Below are 21831 nucleotides of genomic sequence, written 5' to 3' on the forward strand. Positions count from 1 at the left end.
TACACAAGGGCCAGATTTTTCAGTGCTGCTGCTGTGAACTCCAGCATCCCTATTTACTGCAGCGTTTCTTGCTCTCATCCTCTGAAACATAAATGGGCTGCTAGAAGTAGTTCTGAAGCAAATGCAAAATTCTTCCTCCAAAGACAGAGAGTTCCTTAAATCTTAGGAGCTGTTTGTTGGCTTTGAAAACTTCAGTCTTATTTGACTGTTAACCCAAAACTGATTAAACTGAAGTCACAAAAGCAATCTCTCAAAGGCATAGTTAAATAAGTACTTCCACATGCCTCGTTGTTGTTGGATTACTTGCTTCCCAGCAGTCATTTTCTCTACTATAAACCAAAGCACTCAAATCAGGCATGTCAGACCACAATTAAAATTCCTCTTCCAAAGCACAAGATCACAAAGCTCAGCCTCAAAGTTACCTGAAACTTACTAAATACAAATGTATAAGGAAACTTGAAGCTAGAAAGCAGGTAACAGAGTATCTAAGGATGCTCTTGACAGAAATGTGCAATTTTGTAGTGATGAATCCTAGGTCTTAATATTACAAGATGCATTAAGGATAAACACCTAGACAACACGGAGATGGATCAATTGACTCTTGTTATAGCAGAACTATTCTTTCATAGAATCAACCAGGTTGGAAAAGACCTCAGAGATCGAGTCCAACCTACCACCTAATACTTAACACCTCATGACAACTAAACCACGGCTTTAAGTGCCACATCCAATCCTTTTTTGAACACCTCCAGGGACCATGACTCCACCACCTCCCTGGGCAGCCCACTCCAATGGCCAATTGCTCTTTCTGTGAAGAACTTTCTCTTCACCTCCAGCCTAAACTTCCCCTGATGCAGCTTGAGACTGTGTCCTCTTGTTCTGCCACTGGTTGCTTGGGAGAAGAGACCAACCCCTACCTGTCTACAACCTCCTTTCAAGTAGTTGTTTCCTACTAAGAAGCACTTTAAGAATCAAAGAGTTTTCCTGAATAAAGACACACCTGCAGAGCCATGACCATTCCTTAAAGGTACACTACAGAGCATTAAGAGTTATCAGCACAGATTAACAATTCAACATCTGGCTAACATCTCAGGAAATGTCCACACCTTTCAGTGATATGTAATGCAACAACGGCAAGATTTCCTTGTAACCCCAGCATCAGCAACACCATCTTCCATCTTCATGTAAAGTGCCAGTTTTAAACACAGTAGTAGTACAGGGAGAGAGACTGGGTTATCACCCCGACACGACAAGAAGTCTGTCCACGCAGGTAACACGTGGTGTTTTGCTGTCACTACTACATTAAAGTGGTTTTGCCCTTACCTGGATGGCTTTGGGAGCTCATTGCTAGTAACGTCTAGTCCTTTGGAGAAGGGATTCGAGACAGAGCAGTTTCCACGCAAGTAACAGCAGCTCTAAAGAGCTCCAATGCTTCACAAATACATAGAAATTGGAAGAGAGGATTAAATCATGGCCACCTTATAAAATCCAGGGCACAGTGACATGCTGAGTTGTATAGGAAGTAATCCAATAGGGTGGCAGAATATCTTCTAATGGCTTTCAAAATAGGAACCTGCAATTAAAGAAAATGACATCTACATTAGAGAATTAAGATTTACAACCATTTAAATTACACCTTATGTCACATATTTAGCCGCAGAAGAAAAGATTATGCTAGGACACTATTTTTGGCATTAAAGGTTACAGAAAGAATACTTTTCAGAGTTATAGATGTCATTTTGATCAATAACCATGAATATGCAGAATAACATTTATCATCAGAAAAAAGTTTTTTAAATAATATATTCAACCACACATTCAAGTCACAAAAACCCAAACTTGCATGTTACATCTTATCCTCCACCAGCACCATACGAAGCCACTTCAGTCCAACAGCTTCCGTACTTTCAAAGCCTTATGTATGGGTGGTAACCATACTTCATGCATCTGTTCCCCAAAGAAGTCTCAATAAAAATTCCTCCAAGAAGTGGTCTTGGAGCATGAAGGAAAAAAAAAAAAAAACACAAACAAAAAAAACCCCACACCACACAATCAGTTTCACTCCCACTCTGCCCAAGCCTCCAGTAGCTTATTAAGAAGCAATTTCATGCTACCTCAGGGAAAAATTAAATCCACAGTTCCAAATTGTTTTTTTAATGTATATTAGAGGGCAAACAGAGAGAAAACCCCACCAAGTTAGCAACCTAGTGTACCCCTGCCCCCCAAAATACAAAAATGTAAAGCAGTTGATACCCTGGTGTATAGAAAACTCCACCTCAGAGGCTTCAACAGATGGTGTCTCTGATGCAATCAGCATTACTTAAACTAGAAGAACCTGCTGCAATGGGTCCTGAAGTTCATTTGGGGAAGGGTTCTGGATCATTTTGGTGCTATATCATTTCTAAATAGCCATGTTTTAAAGGCAGAGTGGCTCAAGGAGATTGCTCTTGGTTAACATACGTAGAGACCTGTCACTGATGCTACCAGCCAAAACTACTGAAGCAGATTAAACCAAATTGTGTCCTTTATGCAAAGTATTTCATAACCACAAGTTATTTCCTATTTTGCTTTCAAAAAGACATCCGCATTCACACTCCCGTGAGAAAACCTCTCCGAGATACCAAGGATGGTGTGCTAACAGGCAGCTGCTACCCAGAGGAGTTCCTTGCTGTCCTGACAAGGCATTTCTGCTCTCACATCTTGGCTAGCAATAATACTTTACACCCAGCACTTCCTAACCCACTTCAGGCATGAAGTCAGCCTGCTGCCAGATTTCAACTAGTTAACCCATCTGAATCAATTCAGCTGACTCTGCTCTAACCAAACCAGGGAGCACTCATCCCAAACTGCTCTAACAGCAGATCCAAAGGTGTGGTGACCTCCAGCAAAGAGGCAGCAATACTCCTTGGGCGGGACATGATTATCACAGTAACTGCTAGTGCTGCTTTCACAATGAGTATCTGTCCACAATCTATCTGTGCCATTACATTTCAAGTAGTCTCATCTATTCTTGGAAGAGCTCTTATGCACATGTTCCTTTCCAATAAGGCAGCAAAACCAAGTCTAAGACTTGAATTCTACCATCATTACTTATGGTGTGTCCTGCATTATAATGTTGCTTTGCTGGTGTGTAGAGTAATATCCAAGCAGACACTGAGACAAAGAGGCCTTCCTTGCTGTATGTCATTAAAAAGATTGGCTATTTCTCTCCACCCCAAGTGTCTCTGCAGTACTATGCTCCAGGTTCCTCTGTCCATCTTTCATTTTTAGAGACATGGAATGCTTTCATATTATGCATCAAATTCAAGAGAAAATTACTTAAGTGTCATTTCTAATCCCTGTAGGTCTCTGCCATCCCAAATGTTCAAGATCTTGCACTTTCATTAATTTGCACATCCTCTTGAAGGCAGTCAGGTCAGCTTAGACCAGGCATTAGCAAAATATTAGCATCATTTATTCCCAATTAAAAAAACACAGATAGCATAAGCCATCTGAGCTGCAGACAAGAAGGACTCAGAATGAAGTTAACATTACTGTCTGCTCATTTTCACAGCACAAGAATGAAGCACAGAGCATGAACAGTGAGATGTGCACACATTTCCTGAAGCAACTGGACCCAGCAGTAGAAAATCCATTCAACAGCACCACCAGTTTACCTACCCCAATTTCTTCCCCCAAAAGTCTGTCTAACCTAACAGATGTAAAATAATAATCTTCTGCATGCTTTAGTAATACTAATGCCTGGGAAGAAGAGACAAGATAATCTTGAGTGGATGGAGAAACTACAAACTCAGTCCATTTATACCTTTTTTCTTCTTTTTTTTTATACTAAACTGTTTCCTGCATTTCTTCTAGAAGACTGAGTAAAGTGCAAGCAAAACAGACCTTTCCAGGACACAGAAAGCAATAATTTCCTAACTTGTTTCACCACCAAAATCTTATTTTCATTTACCATTTTCACCGATCTCAAGGTAGTCCAACGAGCCGTTCAAAGCAGCCAGGTTCTGTCAGGCACCTATCTACAACAATTCTTTCATAAATGTGTCATCTTTGCCACTATCTCACAAAAAAATACTTCTCAAATCCACAGGAGCAGAATGCTGACTACCTCATTTTAAAAAAGTCAAATAAAATATAAAACCACCAAAACCCAGAGCTTGTTTGACTTCTACTCCACTGACTTCCACAACAAGGGCAATTACCTCTGACCTGCACATCTTGGCCATAAGAATAGCAAGTCCATCCCACGCATCATCTAGAGGCATGCTCTCGGTGATCTCTTCAGGCACAGGCAAGGACTGGGTCATGGCTGGGATGGGCTGCTTAGGCAGCCTGCCCACTACTAACCCAGACACACGCTGTATGTGATGGGGCCGAGGGCGTGTTTGTTTATAGCAGCACATAAGCAACTATATTGCCAGACAGGTTGCTCACCTTCCTCTTTGGGGAGGAATGGGATCATGGGCACAGGAGGCTTCATTGCATGTGTGCTCAGGTCACACTCCGTGGCCTCCAGCATGCAGAAAAAGAGATGGATGGCTGCTTCCACAGGAGCATTTCGTTTAGCCTGTCTACTGTCTCCAAGCAAGCCCTAGGACTGCCTGCTGGCTAGGTGAATTTTCTTGGCAGACAACAAACAGTAGCATACTGACCATGCCAGCTTTGGCACTTCATGTGGTGTCCTTCCCTAGGTACAGAGCAAAGGGCATCTGAAGAGTATCTGCACACAAGACTGTGGATGGCACTCCACATTTCAGACTACAAGGCAGAAAAACCAAACAGAGCTGAAGACTAAAACACGCGTGTAAAACACACACTCTTATTTTATCAGATGTGGCAAACAGGACTGGCATGATCAAGAGTTCTGCCTAACAGGAGAATTGTTCAGAGTCTAGTCCCTGCTGGATTTCTAAGAAACTCTGGAACAGGAGCACAAAGAACAAATTAATAGCCATTTATTTCAGCCTACTTCTACCAGCACATGCTCCCTAAACCCACACAGGCTGCTGCAAACACAGCTGCATCCTCATAACATCCTTGGTTCAGAAGGTAGCCACAGCCTGAGTGTGCTGTCACCTCCTTGTCAACAGCTGATAACAAGCTTCCATCTCTGCAGTCACCATACAGTAAGAGACAGACTCAGGGGCTGCAGACTCAGCAAGTGCCCCTCATTGTTCAGTGGTTTTGGTGCCTCAGAAAACCACCTAGACTGAAGACATTATTAGCCATTGGAGCTCTTCTCTTGCTCATCTCCTACCAGCACAACCTGGTTGGTCCTCAGCAGTAGAGCATGCAGACCTTTTGTCATTTGTGTCAGGGAAGGGATGACTCTACTTAAAATGCTTTCATAAGGCTTCAACTGCTTCTTCCAGAAGCTGCAAAGAAAACCTTGGCAAATTCATCAACAGGCTGGGTCATCACACATGGCAACAAACCACCTATACACAGGAATAACATATATAGGGAGAAAGCACATGGTTTAAGCACAAAGCTGGTTTAACAGATGTCTAAAACAGGAGGTCTCCACCTTCTTCCTCTCCAACTGCATGACCAAGCTTTCCCCCCAAAACCACACACCCAACACTGCTCCACAATTTAGTTCTACACTATTCTTGCCATATACTTTCCAAGATCACTTTTTCCCCATTTCCCCAAGATCATTTTTTCCCAAGCATTAAGAGGCAGAATAGCATATGAACTAGGAAATGTAAGTAATCCAACAGTTTTCTGTTTCCATACATTCTGCAGCTAACAATTTTTTTTTTAAGCAAGAAACAGGAACCTTAGTTTTGACAGTATGAATGTTCATGACTCTCCCCTCTGCCCAATCCAGATGTGTCTATTAGACACAAGTGCAGATGTGCAGTAACCAGCAATTAGCATTATGATGGTGCTTTATTTGCAAAAGCTCTATTTTTCAGAGCTTAAATTGCTACTGTACTTCAGCCAAGATAAAAATCTTGGCCTAAGGGTAGAGTTTCAAGATTGTTTTTAAGCCAAGTCAGGCCAGTTGCTTCAGGGTACTCAGCTACCAATGACCTTGCTTCATCTGCAGGCCCTCTCAAGACACATACCATCAACACCCCCAGACAGCTGACAAGATCACTTGAAAACCTCAGTTAAACAGACCTAACAGGCTGCTGACTCAAGGCATCAAGACACAGTATAAGTCATATACCTACTATACCCACCATTGCACTTTGAAGTTTATTTCTAGGTCCAGAGAAAGCTGCTTTGCCTTTCAGAACCCTGAACATTAAAAGATGTTGTCTGTGAAGACAACAGCAGGAAGGATGCTCAGAGAATGCCTTCCACATCCTGGCACTTCTTTAGCAATGTTTCAAAACTGTGGGGTTTGGTCTCCAAAAGGCCATGAAAACACTCATCTTCCAAAACATATTATCATCAATCCTTCTGGCTGACACTGCAAATTAAATACCAATAATGAGATGATTATTTTTTTAGGGGAGAGGGGAAAGGAGAGAGGGGAGAGGGGAGAGCAGGTTGGAAGAGACCTTTGAGATCATTAAGTCCAACCCATCATCCAACACCATCTAATCAACTAAACCATGGCACCAAGCACCCCATCAAGTCTCCTCCTAAACACCTCCAGTGATGGCAACTCCACCATCTCCCTGGGCAGCACATTCCAAAGGCCAATCACTCTGTGAAGAACTTCTTCCTAACATCCAGCCTAAACCTCCCCTGGTGCAGCTTGAGACTGTGTCCTCTTGTTCTGGTGCTGGGTGCCTGGGAGAAGAGGCCAACCTCCACCTGGCTACAACCTCCCTTCAGGTAGTTGTAGACAGCAATAAGGTCTCCCCTGAGCCTCCTCTTCTCCAGGCTAAGCAACCCCGGCTCTCCTCATAGGGCTTGTGCTCCAAACCCCTCCCCAGCTTTGTTGCCCTTCTCTGGACACCTTCCAGCAAGTCAACATCTTTCCTAAACTGAGGGGCCCAGAACTAGACACAGGACTCAAGATGTGGCCTAACCAGTGCAGTGTACAGGGGGAGAATGACTCCCTGCTCTTGCTGGCCACACTATTCCTGATACAGGCCTTCTTGGTTGCCTGGGCACACTGCAGGCTCATGTTCAGCCTACTGTCAACCAGTACCCCCAGGTCCCTTTCTGCCTGGCCGCTCTCCAGTCACTCTGACCCCAGCCTGTAGTGCCGCATGGGGACTCTACCCATCTGTCCAGCCTGTCAAGGTCCCTCTGCAGAGCTCTCCTCCCCTCTAACAGATCAACACCTGCCCCCAGCTTGGTGTTGTCTGCAAATTTACTGATGATGGACTCAATGCCCTCAAGTTATTAAGCTCTTTGGTTCATTAAGAGACTGACCAGTCTAGCTGTTATGCCAAGGGCATCCCATCTTTGCTAAACTCATTATTACAACATACTTATCTTGCCACAGCAGAAACAGAGGTACCATTAACACCAAAATCTCAATGCAATTCAAACACACTAGCCATCTAAGAAATACAATGAAGCACTACCCAGTCCTTCAAGGAATTAAAACAGTGCATTTGTTGAGCAAATGATGATATTTCAGTGACAAGTGCTATTCTCACATGACAGCCTGGAGTAGAATACTGTGTTTCCACCTCTCCTATAAACTTACACTTTCAAATACATGCTGAGAAGATTTATTGCTTATATGCTCACACTAAACATTTCAACTTCAATACAGGTCTTGTATGGTATAATGTTCAGAAAGAGATCCAATCTCTAACCACATTTGTCCTAAGTGTTAAATTACAGTATATGTACAATAAGACGTCAAGAATAACTGATACCTACTCTGTATTTACACAGTTCCTTCAGGGAAGTCTATAATACATTGCCAGACAGTCCCTGGTAGCTGCTTTTAGAGCAATCCTGCTATGATTATTTCAGGCAGTGGCTTGTTATGCAAGCCTTTGCAATATAAGCAGCACTATACATGCACTAAAATCACCATCAGACACTGAAAGAAAACAAAATGAACACCAGCCCCAAATGCCACTATTAACTAAAGGTAAGCTACTTTATTAACAAGGAACTAATCCACAGCTATCCAAGAGTAGCAGACCTATGTAGAAATAATTAATCTAATCGTGTGTAACAGAAATTCTCAGCAATCAAGAAAACTTGTTCTCTACAGTTTCATACCCCTTTGCTTCTTATTGTCAGGAAACACTCCACTACTCATGTTCATAGCACACAGATGCCTTAAGTAAGGCTGCCTTTCCCAGCCTCTTTTCAATTGTTTTAAAGTAAAGCCAGCTGCTCAAACTGATCTCTAGTGGCAGCTCTTGCACTTCAGTTGTGTAAATCCAAAATGCTGAGACACTAGTCCAAACTGACAGAAATACAGGGAACACTGGTATTTCAGAAGTGAAGACTTCTTAACCTATTCCAACATTAACACATTCCTGACACTTACTAGAGCTGGCCCCTAGCAGACATCTCACTAAGCTTTAAACCAAGGGCTACTTGGCAGAACATGCTTTTTGCATATTCTTCACAAAATCCTTCATGCTACCACCTACAGACACTAGGTAAATCATCACCCTGATCAACAGTTACAGCTGCTTTGAAAGCTGGAAGTGCCTTCATGCCCTAAAAAGAAAAACTTTAGATCTTCTGGTGGACATAATGAAAACCCCAAAGTTTTTGTGGTCCTTCTCCTTCACTGCTAGGATTGCATGAGTATTAACATTATTTCTACTCCCACAGATTTCATACCAGTAGCATTACTACTAGGTAGCTGAAGAGGGGACTTGCTGCTATCTCCTTTTTCAGACCTCAGCAAGTATTACTGTTGAAGTGGCATCGAAGTACCACAAATACATATAGAAGAGGGGCGGGAGGGGGGCGAAACACCAACACACAACAACAACAACTCAAGGCTTTGGGAGCAACCAAATGGATGACAAGTGGACCTAAATGTGTAATCCAGGTCTCGAAACAAAAGATCATCTTCAGGAGCCCCAGCAAATCCACAAACACCACTTCATGTTCACTCCAATATAAAGTGGTCAACAGCTCGGAATTTTTTTTTCATTTCTTTTTTCAGTAGAGAAAGAACACAGCTCACAGAAGAGCTGCAGTTTTAGAAATGCAACTAACTGTAAAACCTGGGAATATGTAGATTTGCAGGATTACAGAGCTCTCCTTGACTAGCAAGGCTCTGGCAGAGGGTCTGAAAGAGCAGGATGCTTCTGAGCTCGATCCAGTTTCTCAGCAAGAGCAGCAAGAACAAGCAGTCTCACAGATGGATCCGCGTGGGAGGGAGAAAGGATAAAAGTCTGCCTTGGGAGGCTGTTCCAGCTGCTGCTGAAGCCTTGGAGGAGTCTATACAAATTGGGCAGAGTTACCTATAAAAATCTGCCATCTTGGGTTTTTCTGAAGCCCTCCTCTTCCCCCATCCTGTGTTTTTCCTCCATCCTAGTATTTCTGCACTTGAAACAGTTCAAGTCAGATAGCTGAACGCAGACAGAAGGTAGATAAATACAGTGAGATTACAGACAATAGCCATCTCATTTCTTCATTGATTCCTTGCAGATCAGCCCAGCCACACTAATTCAGAAGCACAAACATCAAAACTCCTTTCAAATTCTTGACTGACTGATCCAGTATATTATTTTAATCAGAATCCTCCTAACAATATTTCCAGTGCCAAGAAGAGTTTGTCTGACCAGCAAGTTCATCTCACTGACTGAAACATTCCTATGTGAACTCCAGGGCAGCTGAAGCTTCTTATCGATGTCAATGATCTAAGCACAACACTTCAACAACAATATTAGGATCCTCCCTAATTCATGCAAATTAAAGTTGCAGGATCTTGCAATGTATCCTAACATGTTAAAACTTAACCACTGTATCACTAAAGTCTCATTAAAGCATTTCAACAGCCCCAAGATCTCTCTGCTTTGCTGACAGCCATCTTCAGTGTGCTGTACCAAATCCTCTCCCTCCATAGCAGACACCAAAGTGGGGAAAAAAAAATAATCATATTATGATACAAAGTTCATGGATCCAGACACCATTTTTCTGTGGACCTGCTCAATATTGCAGCTTTCAAACAGAGACCTGTTTTCTTCACCTGCTTGTGCACACACATAATTTTCCTTTCTCTTTCAAAACAGCCTGGTACAGACAAAAAAGGATACAACGCCTTTGTGCCATTAGTTTTGGGAAACAACTGAAAACCTTCAGCTTACTTAACCACATTTTCACTCCAGCTCAGCTTTCTCAGCTCCTAAAAACTGAGCAACCAGTAATTCTTTATCGGTGGCTGCTTTTCAAATCCTCATATAGGTAAGGAAAGGCAGAGAGAATAATATTTACCTTTTCTATTCATGTACTTTAGCTGTTACAGCCCACATCTGAACTTCTTGTTCCTTCTGACAAAGAATCAAAATTACTGGTCACTAGATGTGCCTAACCCATCTGGTCTACCAGCATAAAATAGCTGAGTACATGTGTCATCAATCACTGTTAATCACTTCATTAACTTGGAAAAAGAATATTGATTTTTTTTAAGAAAAAAAGAACAAGCATTGTTTAAGGTTTGTCTAGGTTGGGGGTTGGTTTTTTTAATTGAATGCTATCTGATTACTAAAAGAATCTAGCCTGAACACTAAAGCAACCCTGTCGCACAACTTGTGCAATTCTTTTGTCTAGTAAGAGACTTCCACAATAGAATAGAATAAACCAGGTTGGAAGAGACCTTTGAGATCACTGCGTCCAACCTAATCAACTAAAACATGCAACCAAGCACCCTATCAAGTCTCCTCCTGAACACCTCCAATGATGGTGACTCCACCACCTCCCCAGGCAGCCCATTCCAATGGGCAATCACTCTCTCTATGTAGAACTTCTTCCTAACATCCAGTCTGAACCTCCCCTGGCACAGCTTGAGACTATGTCCTGTTGTTCTGGTGCTGGTTGCCTGGGAGAAGAGACCAACCTCCGCCTCTCTACAACCTCCCTTCAGATAGTTGTTTCCTTTGGAACTGACCAGATAGCAATGCTAGTTTTAATCAGCATTAAGTTTAACCAGAAAATTAATGCACGTTCCCAAATACTCTGTGCTCGCTCGTTAACCACCCTGCCATTCCCACCTACCACCACCATGCGTTTTAAGTTCTGAACTTTGTCATGCTCTTCAAAAGAAACATGCCTCAAGGTCTCTCCACAAACAAGTTGCATCAGTTTTGAGTGGATATGTAGCCCCTGTGCTGTTTGCAGCAAAACAGCGACACAGAAAAGAAAGATACTACAATGGTTTCTGCATTTTCTACTTCTCATGGGAGGAGATGATGAGAGAGAGGGGAGGGGATTAATCAGCCTAGAGAAGGCTCCAGGGAGACCTTATTGCTGCCCTTGAGTACTTAAAGGGGGCCTATAAGAAAGATGAGGACAGGCTTTTTAGCAGGGCCTGTTGTGGTAGGACAAGTGGTGATGGTTTTAAACTAAATGAGGGGAGATTTCAACTAGATACGAAGAACACATTTTTACAGCAAATGTAGTAAAACACTAGCATAAGCTGACCAGAGACAGGTCAGGTGGATACAGCTCTGAACAACCTGATCTAGTTGCAGATGTCCCTGGTCACTGCAGGTGAGTTGGACTAGATGACCTCTAAAGGTTCCTTCTAACCCAAAACATTCTCCAATTCTACTATTTTAAACTGTAACATGGATTACTTTTTTCCGTTGGAAGGGGGTAAAAAAAAACCAAACAAAAAACAAACCCAAAAAACATATCCAACAGGTGTTACCATGCTAACAGCAGACTAAAATCATTTATGACTTATACAGCATGATGGGAATGTTCCCCTGGACTCTCCTGCTCCTTCAGAGGATGGACTGGTGCACTCACTGAAGATCACAGCTCTGCTCCCTCTTCCATATCAACCATACAAGCCCACCTACCTTCCAGACAGCAGGGTCCCTCTGCGTACCCATATCTGCTCAGTGAGCCCTGGCCACACTTTTGGGGAAAGACCTACTTAACTCTGTTCTTTATTACATTTTTTTTCATGTCCCAGTTAAATGGTTTAAGCACTCACTGCTGACCTTCAAAAAGCTGTATTTTTGAGAACAATCCAATTCCATTTTCTAAGTCTAGAATAACACACATCCCCTACAAAATAATACCTATTAATGCAGCCTTATTACACCAGCTGCCAGCTACCACTCATCCCCTTTTGCCCCTAAACTCCACCTCCCCGGAGCCTGCCTCACAGCGCAGGCTGTGCTTGTCAAAAGAGCACTACAGGAGAGAACACAGGCCACCGGCAAGCAGCTTTAACTCTGGCCGTTGCCCTCACCCATCATGGGACTCCAAGTTTACATTTTCATACCTTTCACTATTTCTGTTTTGCACTGAACACTAATCCTGTTACCAAAGCACGGTGCTTCCCATAGTGATGCAGGTGTCACTCTTCCATTTCTCCTTTTAAGATGCTTCTCTTCCTACAGCTGATAAAAACGTGTTGCACTCTGTCCCTCTAATGCATTACTAGGCCACACCTTGAGTCCTGTGTCCAGTTCTGGGCCCCTCAGTTTAAGTAGGACATCGAGACACTTGAACATGTGCAGAGAAGAGCAACAAGGCTGGGGAGAGGCCTTGAACACAAGCCCTATGAAGAGAGGCTGAGGGAGCTGAGATTGTTTAGCCTGGAGAAGAGGAGGCTCAGGGGAGACCTTATTGCTCTCTACAACTACCTGAAGGGTGGTTGTAGCCAGGAGGGAGTTGGTCTCTTCTCTCAAGCAACCAGCACCAGAACGAGAGGACACAGTCTCAAGCTGCACCAGGGGAAGTTTAGGCTCGAGGCGAGGAGAAAGTTCTTCACAGAGAGTAGTTTGCCATTGGAATGTGCTGCCCAGGGAGGTGGTGGAGTCACCATCCCTGGAGGTGTTCAAGAGGGGATTGGACGTGGCACTTGGTGCCATGCTTTAGTCATGGGGTCTGTGGTGACAGGTTGGACTTGATGATCTTTGAGGTCTCTTCCAACCTTGATGACACTGTGATTCTGATTTGCATATCATCTTACTCAAACAATCTTAACCAGGGCATCACCTAAACCCAAACTTTACATATTGGTGAGGGGTTTGGAACACAAGCCCTATGGGGAGAGACTGAGGGAGCTGGGGTTGCTTAGCCTGGAGAGGAGGAGACTCAGGGGTGACCTTATTGCTCTCTACAACTACCTGAAGGGAGGTTGTAGACAGGCGGATGTTGGTCTCTTCTCCCAGGCAGCCAGTACCAGAACAAGAGGACACAGCCTTAGGCTGCACCAGGAAGGTTTAGGTTGGATGTTAGGAAGAAGTTCTATACAGAGAGAGTGATTGCCCATTGGAATGGGCTGCCTGGGGAGGTGGTGGAGTCATCATCATTGAAGGGTGCTTGGTGCCATGGGTTAGTTGTTTAGGTGGGTTGGATTGGTTGATGGGTTGGATGCGATGATCTTGAAGGTCTCTTCCAACCTGGCCTATTCTATTCTATATGGGCATAAAGGATACATAGTATTGGACAAGAAAAGAAAAAGAAGTAAATAAACTTTGCTGTTAAAGTGCAATATAACTTTTTTTTTTTTTTTAATTGTGGAAGAAACTCTTTTCTTCTCTCATATCATCACCGTACAAAAAGTGATGCTAACAGACACCTGTAACAGCATGACAGAGCTGGCAGTCTGAAATTCAGATAACTGATAGAATGCTGAAAGCTCAGTCAACAGTTTATTTTGCCATGTAAAGAACTTTAAGCAGTAGCTAGAATTTTCTTCTTCAATTATGTGACGTGTTAGTTAGCAGACCTTTTTGTCTTTTCCTTTCTTTCCCCCTTTTGGAACCACCTTTGCTAAAACACACTGCTGAGGTTTATCAGGCAGGCAGATAATCCATGACGGGCAGCACAGCCAGCTCCCCATGGACCATCCCGAAGCACACAGTACCACCCCTCAGAGCACTGGGCATTTCCTCAGCATGCTGCTCAGTCCCTGGTTTATCTGCTAAAGCTGCTGCTGAGACTTCAAACGCAAGTCCGCAGGTAAACAAATGGGCGGCAATCCCCATGGGAAGATAAAGTAAACATATGTCTTTACATTGGCTCCTGCTTCATTGCTCCATTTGTAAATTACAAGTCACAATTTCAAGCCACAAACACTGCCAGAACAGAAGATTAACTCAATCACCAGAAAAATGTACATTCCTGTCTTGTACTCGTCTAAGGAGGGTTATATTTTTAATAACAAACATCACCCTTTAATAACATCTAGAATATTCAGTGAAATGTTTCAAGCTTGCAGCTAACAAGCAAGAAAAGCAAGGAACAACTGCCATTACTCATCCTAGAGAGGGTTTGGGCTCATTTATTTGTATTGTAACACTATCAAAGCAAAAAGGACAAAACCCTTTAATGTAGTACTTGTAGGTTACTTTTAGAGAGAGGTGTCATCAAACTTTTGAGAGTCTACTTGCCAGGTATTGCTTCCAACACCTGGGCTGCTATTTAACTCAGAGTGAGTTAAATTACATTATGATTTACACCACATTTTACATAGCCCATTTTGTCTGTTTGTACACCAACACACACTGCAAGACAAACTGGAATTGTTCCCTGAAATAAGAAAACTGGATTATAAAGCCACCAATACCAGGACATATTTCAAGGACTGATACAGTATCTGCCAGGGGGTGGTTTTAAGGTAGGTTTTAAAACAGTCACAAGCTGAAAAGACAGACTTCAGTTCAGTGTCCTCAAGGATGCCTTACAGCCTCAGGTTATATATGCAAGGATTCACATTCTGTTAACTTGCTATGATCTAGATTAAAATGTATACTGTCATTTATGGCTTTACACACTAAACAGCATAGACACAATATTATGTTCCTTTTTCAGCAGGAATCAAGCAGTTGTTTAAACCAGGTTGTCTCTATTCACCCTTCTCTCTCCCTTTTTGAAATATCATAGCCCTAACCTCAAGGTCTTTTATTCAACCTTCTGGTTTAGAGGATTTTGCATGCTCCTAAACAACCTAAATATGCTCCCAAAAATATGTTCATGATAACAGTTTCAGCTACAACAAGTGGCTCAGCTTTCAAGATGGGCTGTCATTAGAACTATAGAATAGAACAGAATAAACCAGGTTGGAAGAGACCTTCAAGATCATCGTGTCCAACCTATCACCCAACACCACCTAATCAACTAACCCATGTAACCAAGCACCCTGTCAAGTCTCCTCCTGAACACCTCCAGTGACGGCGACTCCACCACCTCCCTGGGCAGCCCATTCCAATGGGCAATCACTCTCTCTGTGTAAAACTTCCTCCTGACCTCCAGTCTGAACTTCCCCTGGCACAGCCTCAGACTGTGTCCTCTTGTTCTGGTACTGGGTGCCTGGGAGAAGAGACCAACCTCTGCCTGTTTACAACCCCCCTTCAGGTAGTTGTAGAGAGCAATAAGGTCACCCCTGAGTCTCCTCCTCTCCAGGCTAAGCAGCCCCAGCTCCCTCAGTCTCTCCTCATAGGGCTTGTGTTCCAAGCCCCTCACTAACTTCGTTGCCCTTCTCCGGACTCGTTCCAGCAAGTCAACATCCTTCCTAAACTGAGGGGCCCAGAACTGGACACAGGACTCGAGGTGTGGCCTAACCAGTGCAGTGTACAGGGGCAGAATGACCTCCCTGCTCCTGCTGGCCACACTGTTCTTAATGCAGGCCAGGATGCCATTGGCCCTCTTGGCTGCCTGGGCACACTGCAGGCTCATCTTCAGCCTACCATCAACCAGCACCCCCAGGTCCCTCTCTGCCTGGCTGCTCTCCAGCCACTCTGACCCCAGCCTGTAGCACTGCATGGGGTTGTTGTGGCCAATGTGCAGAACCCGGCACTTGGATGTGTTAAATCTCATGCCGTTGGACTCTGCCCATCTGTCCAGCCTGTCGAGGTCTCTCTGCAAAGCCTCTCTACCCTCTAGCAGATCAACTCCTGTCCCCAGCTTGGTGTCATCAGCAAATTTACTGATGATAGACTCAATGCCCTCATCCAGATCATCAATAAAGATGTTAAAGATCATCAATAAAGATGTTAAACTATAAAATGGTTTGGCTTGTAAGGGAGCTTTAAAGGTCATCTAGTCCAAACCACCTGCAATGAGCAGGGACATCTTCAACTAGATCAGGCTGCTCAGAGGTCTGTCCAGCCTCCCCCAAATGTTTCCAAGAATGGGGTTTCTACCACCTCTATGGGCAACCTGCATTTTACCACCCACACTGCAAAAAAATTTCTTCCTTCTATCTAGTCTAAATCTCCCCTCTTTTAGTTTAAAAACATTACCTCTTGTCCTATCACAACAGGCTGTGCTAAAAAAAGTCTGTATCCTTCTTTCTAATAGACCCCCAAAGCTCTGCTGTGCAGAATGTCCTTTTGGTTTATAATCTGCTACCTGGAATACTCTAACAGGAAGAAACACAACATACTTTCAAAATCTTTGGGATTTTTTTTTGTTAGTTTGGTTGGCTGGGTTTTGGGTGTGTTTTGCTGGTTTGGGTTTTTGTTTGAGGTTTTGTCATTTGTTGTTTTGTTTGCATTTTTTAAATTATAATCTGAGTGAATCTTGTGTTACCATGAACATAAGGATTAATAAATTACATTATGCTAGAATGGCCAGACAGCCAACTCTAGCAGCCATTGCTAGCCAACACTCCAGTCCCCTTCTGTAGGAGGGCAGTGGAAATGCAAAGCCAGTTACAGTGCTCTACAGGAAACAAATAACTCCTTTGGAATTTAGTCTGAAAAATGGCATTTCAGCACCACTTTTAAATTCAAACAACAGTACACAGCTACTGCAAAGCAAGCATGATTCCCTTTTACCTCAAAACACTCTGCATGCAAAGCACACTCCAAGGCTGGGGCGGAGGGGAAGGAGATTGTAAGAATTTTTTTCCTGAAATGGAATGGGGAGATAAGATCAAGTGAAAAGGAGCAGAGGCTGCTGACATATCTAGTTGCACAGAAGCCAGTAAACATGCAAATAGGCAGCCATTTCTACCAAGAGTGCAAGAAGCCAGTAACACTCAAAATCAACTTCAGCAGTGCTAAAATACTGAAAGCATTAAAGCAAGAGACAAGTCAGGCACTAAACTATACAGAAGCATTCCCTTTGAACTAGACAGTTTTATTTCTCATTCAGGGAAATACTGAACAAAGGTTTCTACTAAAAAAAACAGTAACACAGTATTTATGAATAACTTTGGACATTTACATTTTAGTACTCTAACTTGGAAGTACTATAAAGAATTTACATAAAGTTGTAAATCACCCTGACAAATGCTGCATCAATTACCAGTTACAAACTCTTCCACAAACCAGGAAAGAGCTTGTTGCCCCAAAGCCACAAACAGCAAATTTCACACCAGATTTCAGACAGAGGAGAAAATAAAGGCTGTACTGACCATGCATCCCTGAAGACAAATATTACACAGCAAGAACTGAAGTTTACGTGACTTGTTAGCAGATGGTAGACTCAGGATAGCTGTTTCAAAAAGGCAAAACTTGGACACTCATCTGTTGTCCTTCACATTTTGAGACACACACCAAGCATAAATATATATAAGAAAATATGAAATAGAGAAGTGACTTTATATATATGGAAAATATATAGATACACATATACATTTCACACACATATATGCCATACAATCTGCCAAAGACAGCATTTCTTTTTATTTTCATCTTATTTTATCCACCTACTACCTCTGAATCAGAGAGACAAGCTCAAAGGTCAGTGCTGGATATAGCCTGAGACATGCATTTTGCAGACTTAAAAGGAAGTTTCTGCAGTGGCAGGGATTGAACTCCATTTATGTAACTTACTTCATTCAGTGAACCTGTTTCCTAAGAGAGGGGGAAAAAATAAAACACACCACTATTCCAACTAGGACACCTGCTTGACAGGCCTTGGTTTCTCTTCTGAGACAAAGTACACAAGGAAGTCATCTACCTAATGAGCACAGAGAACTTCAGCACCTGCCAGTATGAAAAAATAAATACATACAAAAGCTGGGAAGATACAAAAGATATAAAAATAATTAAAAAACCCCAGACTTTTCTAGGCTGATTAAGCTTCCTACATACAACACAACAGAAACAATTTACCCAGAAATGTATGCCACTGCAGAGAGACAAAAGCAACCTAAAACTCTCCAAAAGCAAGACCTGTAGCCAGCAACAACGATTCAAATATCCCCACTTGCAGGAAAACCCTTCTTAGCTCTCTCTGTACCTGTGGTACACACAACAGATAGCAATTTAACAAGAGATTGCTCAGCAACACTCATAACGCTGAAGCTCCTGAAGAAAAGTTACGACAATGCACATTTGCTCAGGGGGGAGCTAAGAGGGGTTTGTGAAGGGCTGCTCTAAAAAAGATGAGCCACACAAAGAGAAGGGGAAGAGACAAGTGATTGCAAAATGCCAGACCACGAAACATCAGTGCTCAAGACAAGCTCTTTCCATCACAGCAATCCGAAGCACTGTGCAGGAAGCAAATTCTCTACCAGCCAGAAAGCACACATAGACAGGGCTTGCAGCCTTTCTCATTTCTGCAGCTGCAAAAAAACATTAGAACCTTTTCTTATGTTTGCTTGCATTTCACACCCGCGCTTGTTGATTGGCTACAGCATATGCTCAGAATTCAGTTATCCGTATTCAGAGGCTGCAATAATTTAGTTTTTCATTGCCAGTGTTAAGAATGAGCCTCAAAACTATACACTGAGGCCCTGAAATTTAAATATACGATAACACTGTAAATAAAAGGAAACAAATTCCTTAAGGAAAATCTTTTCGCATGCCAGATCAGTTCCAAATAGTAACTGCTCCGCTTTGACAAGAGATAAATATTTACAGCCTTGAACAGAGAGCACCTTGTGTTGCAATACTAGGAACGCAAGCTTCATCAGTCCCCACTATGCTTAAGAGATTATTTTGATTTAAGAAAAAAGAAAAATAAAAATCCCCACCTGAGTACTTGGAAGCACACACATCAGTCTGCTCATTTACACCATCAAAAATGAAAAAACCTGAAGGTAGTCATATAGAGAAACTGTCAAACATCCTGAACCCAGAATAGATTTTCATAAAAAGAGACCTCACCCCCCAGGGAATGCAGACAGTTTACAGCAAAAGCCTCAATTATTGCCAAGAATTATTGCCCTTCCCCCCCCCCCCCCCCCCCATATTTATGTATAGCTTAATGGAGCAAAAAGGCAGCAAGGAGGATCAGATGTGCATACCAAACTCCTGAGACTGAGAGAGTACCACACTGGCAATATCCTTAGAAGAGGAAAAAGAAAGCTCAAGCGCTGGTTCATTTGGCTGTCTCTCAGCTTCCACTGTGCCTCCCAACCTCCCAGCTTGATCAGCTCCTTCCAGCAAAGGAAAGAATGTGGGGAATGCCATTCATAATGGCACTTGGGAAGATCTAGGAATGGAAAGTATACAATAACTGGATATCCTTCTCACAAGGAGAGGTGATAAGCCCCATGCAAAGATGCTGCTCTCATTTCTATCATTAGAGAGCCTGTGTCAAGTTGCTTGGGGTTTCTGTCATTTTAAATGAGGTGAATAACTAATTAAACGCAAATGCAATGGGTTTTGGTACTGTCTATGCGGTCTTAAACCCAATTTCTAACAGGACTTGCACAAGAACAGTCTCATTTAGCTGGTACAGGATTTAATGTCTGGAGTGTAATATTCCTCACCCAATTGCTATTTGGGCTTTTATGGCACGAACCCTTTGAAGCATGGCAAGCCAGCTACTAGTTGGCTTATGGAAGAAGTTGATGAGTATCTCAGAGTTTCAGCTTTCTTACTTCCTTCTCCCCTTACAACGGAATTATTACCTTGTGCAAAACTTTCCTGCCTTGACCTCACTCATGCCATGGTCACCATTAGTCTGTGATACCATCTCTGCAATCAGCCAAGAGCCCTGCCTTATGTTCTGTGCAGAAGTTCTTCATTTGCTCCCCTGCTCTGAGCATCCCTGTATGTCAGTTTATTTTTAGACCAGCATTTTTACAGCAAAGACCAGAAGCAGAACACTTTCAGTGCCCAACTGAATTCAGCTGAGATTTCTAATACTGTCAATAATTGGTCTGATGATCATAGAAAATTGGTACTAGCTACAGATCAGCAACCCAGGACCACTGTCAAGCCCTGGGCACTCACTGCAGTACTCTATAACTGCTCCACATTGCCAGCTCCAGACTACCCACCAGTTCACAAAGATCAGCCCATAGAATCAAAGAATGGCTTAGATTGGAAGGGAACCAAAAGGGATTTCCCAAAAGGGATTCCTGTCATTCACTTCTCCATCGAAAGAGCAGATGATGCTTTGCTTTTCCACGTGTGTGCACAGAGACGGATTCAATCCACTCCCTAAAGAGAACACACTTGCAGTGCCACAGGCCAGAGACAAGAATCAGATTGATCAGGTACCATTCCCACCTATTTCTGTTTACAAAGTATAACCTAGTACAGGAAACCTCAGCAAACGACAGAAGCCGATGTGACCTGTGTAACCCCCCTGCAAAATCAGCATGGATTGCTCATTAAACTGCACAGTAAAAGTATTCTCTATTTTTAGTGATTCACAGCATGTGCTCATGAACACAATTTAAACTTACAAGGCCATCTTCTTCACAGTAGCCCGTACCAGAGCTACAATTTGCTCTGAAATCACATCAGCATGTATATCAACATAAGCCTTTTTGTCCACTGATGCAGGAATATCTTCTGCATTATCTTAGGCTTCATCATTTATAATGCAAAAGCACAGATTACTATTCTGTGTCACAAGTTAGTAGTTTTTATTCACGCAAGCAGGGTTTTTTTTTTCCCTAATGCTAAGATTTCATTCACAATTATGATTAAGCCCATCATCAAATGCTCTGTTCAAGGCACATGGAGCAGATGAGGCAACAGCTTGTCTTCACTGCAGTGCACAGCACTGAATTCTGTACAGGGATAAAGAGAAGCCCAATAGAAAGATAGGTGTGTACAGCTCCCAAGGAAGCATTTGGTATCTACCAGATGCAATTAGAATAAATATCCTGCTGTTTACTTCTAGTCCTTTCCCTCCTCCTTTGATCATGCTTCCAGGCTAAAAATCCTGTGAGTGGCAGTTCTTCACTCAAACTCAGCCTTCCAACTGGGTCTGACAGTAGGTAAGAGTTGGGGGAGTAAGTAAATAAAATTTTCTCCCAAATTAAGCAATGCCGTTGGAATCAAATGAAAATCAGTCTTGAGAATTGCACAGCAGAATTTGTGTGGAAAATAGTTTATTTTTAGGAGGCTCATTTACATCAAGGAGGTAAGGGGAAAAACGAAAGGCAAATGCAGATCACAGTAACCCATTCCTGTTCCAGTCCACTGAAAGGATCAGTTACTCAGCAGGACATCTAACACTAGATTCAAATATACGTCTTTGTGGCCTCCTCATGTTGCCTTCCCTTCCTCTTCATCACAGAATGAAGACAAGACAAAGTTTTGAGCAACACTCACTATCAAACACATCCAGGCCTTGCTTCATGATATGGCTACTGAGTAAGACCAGAACCAAGAGAACTAAACTTGGAGAACTTCAGTGAACTCGTGGCAGAGGTGAGGTTAATAGAAATCCAGGGGTTGGTTTGTTGAGTAACAGCAGAAGACAGTAGCAACACACCAGGCTTCTTGCTTTGCACATGGAGCAAGAAAGGGCTGTGCTTAGCAGCAACCCAACAAAGATCCTGTTAGCACCACAAGAAGTCATTTCTTCCACTGCTCTCAAAGATGTTATAGCAGC

The 21831-nt window shown here is 42.8% G+C and overlaps 1 protein-coding gene across 4 annotated transcripts in view; it reads right to left on the minus strand.

Annotated features, from left to right (window-relative positions):
* HDAC4 (histone deacetylase 4) overlaps nucleotides 1-21831 on the minus strand; it is a 277155-nt gene that overhangs the window by 246291 nt on the left and 9033 nt on the right. For 3 of the 4 annotated variants that reach the window (XM_068138155.1, XM_068138153.1, XM_068138154.1), the window contains exon 2: nucleotides 1324-1573. In XM_068138155.1, coding sequence (XP_067994256.1) covers nucleotides 1324-1345 — 22 coding nt within the window. In that variant the 5' untranslated portion in view covers nucleotides 1346-1573. The remainder of the gene's footprint in view (nucleotides 1-1323; nucleotides 1574-21831) is intronic. The other variant, XM_068138157.1, reaches the window with a different exon arrangement.

The sequence above is a fragment of the Melanerpes formicivorus genome, unplaced genomic scaffold, assembly GCF_026170545.1.
Source record: "Melanerpes formicivorus ecotype bairdi unplaced genomic scaffold, bMelFor1.0.p_v2 SCAF_5, whole genome shotgun sequence".
Taxonomy (NCBI): Eukaryota; Metazoa; Chordata; class Aves; order Piciformes; family Picidae; genus Melanerpes; species Melanerpes formicivorus.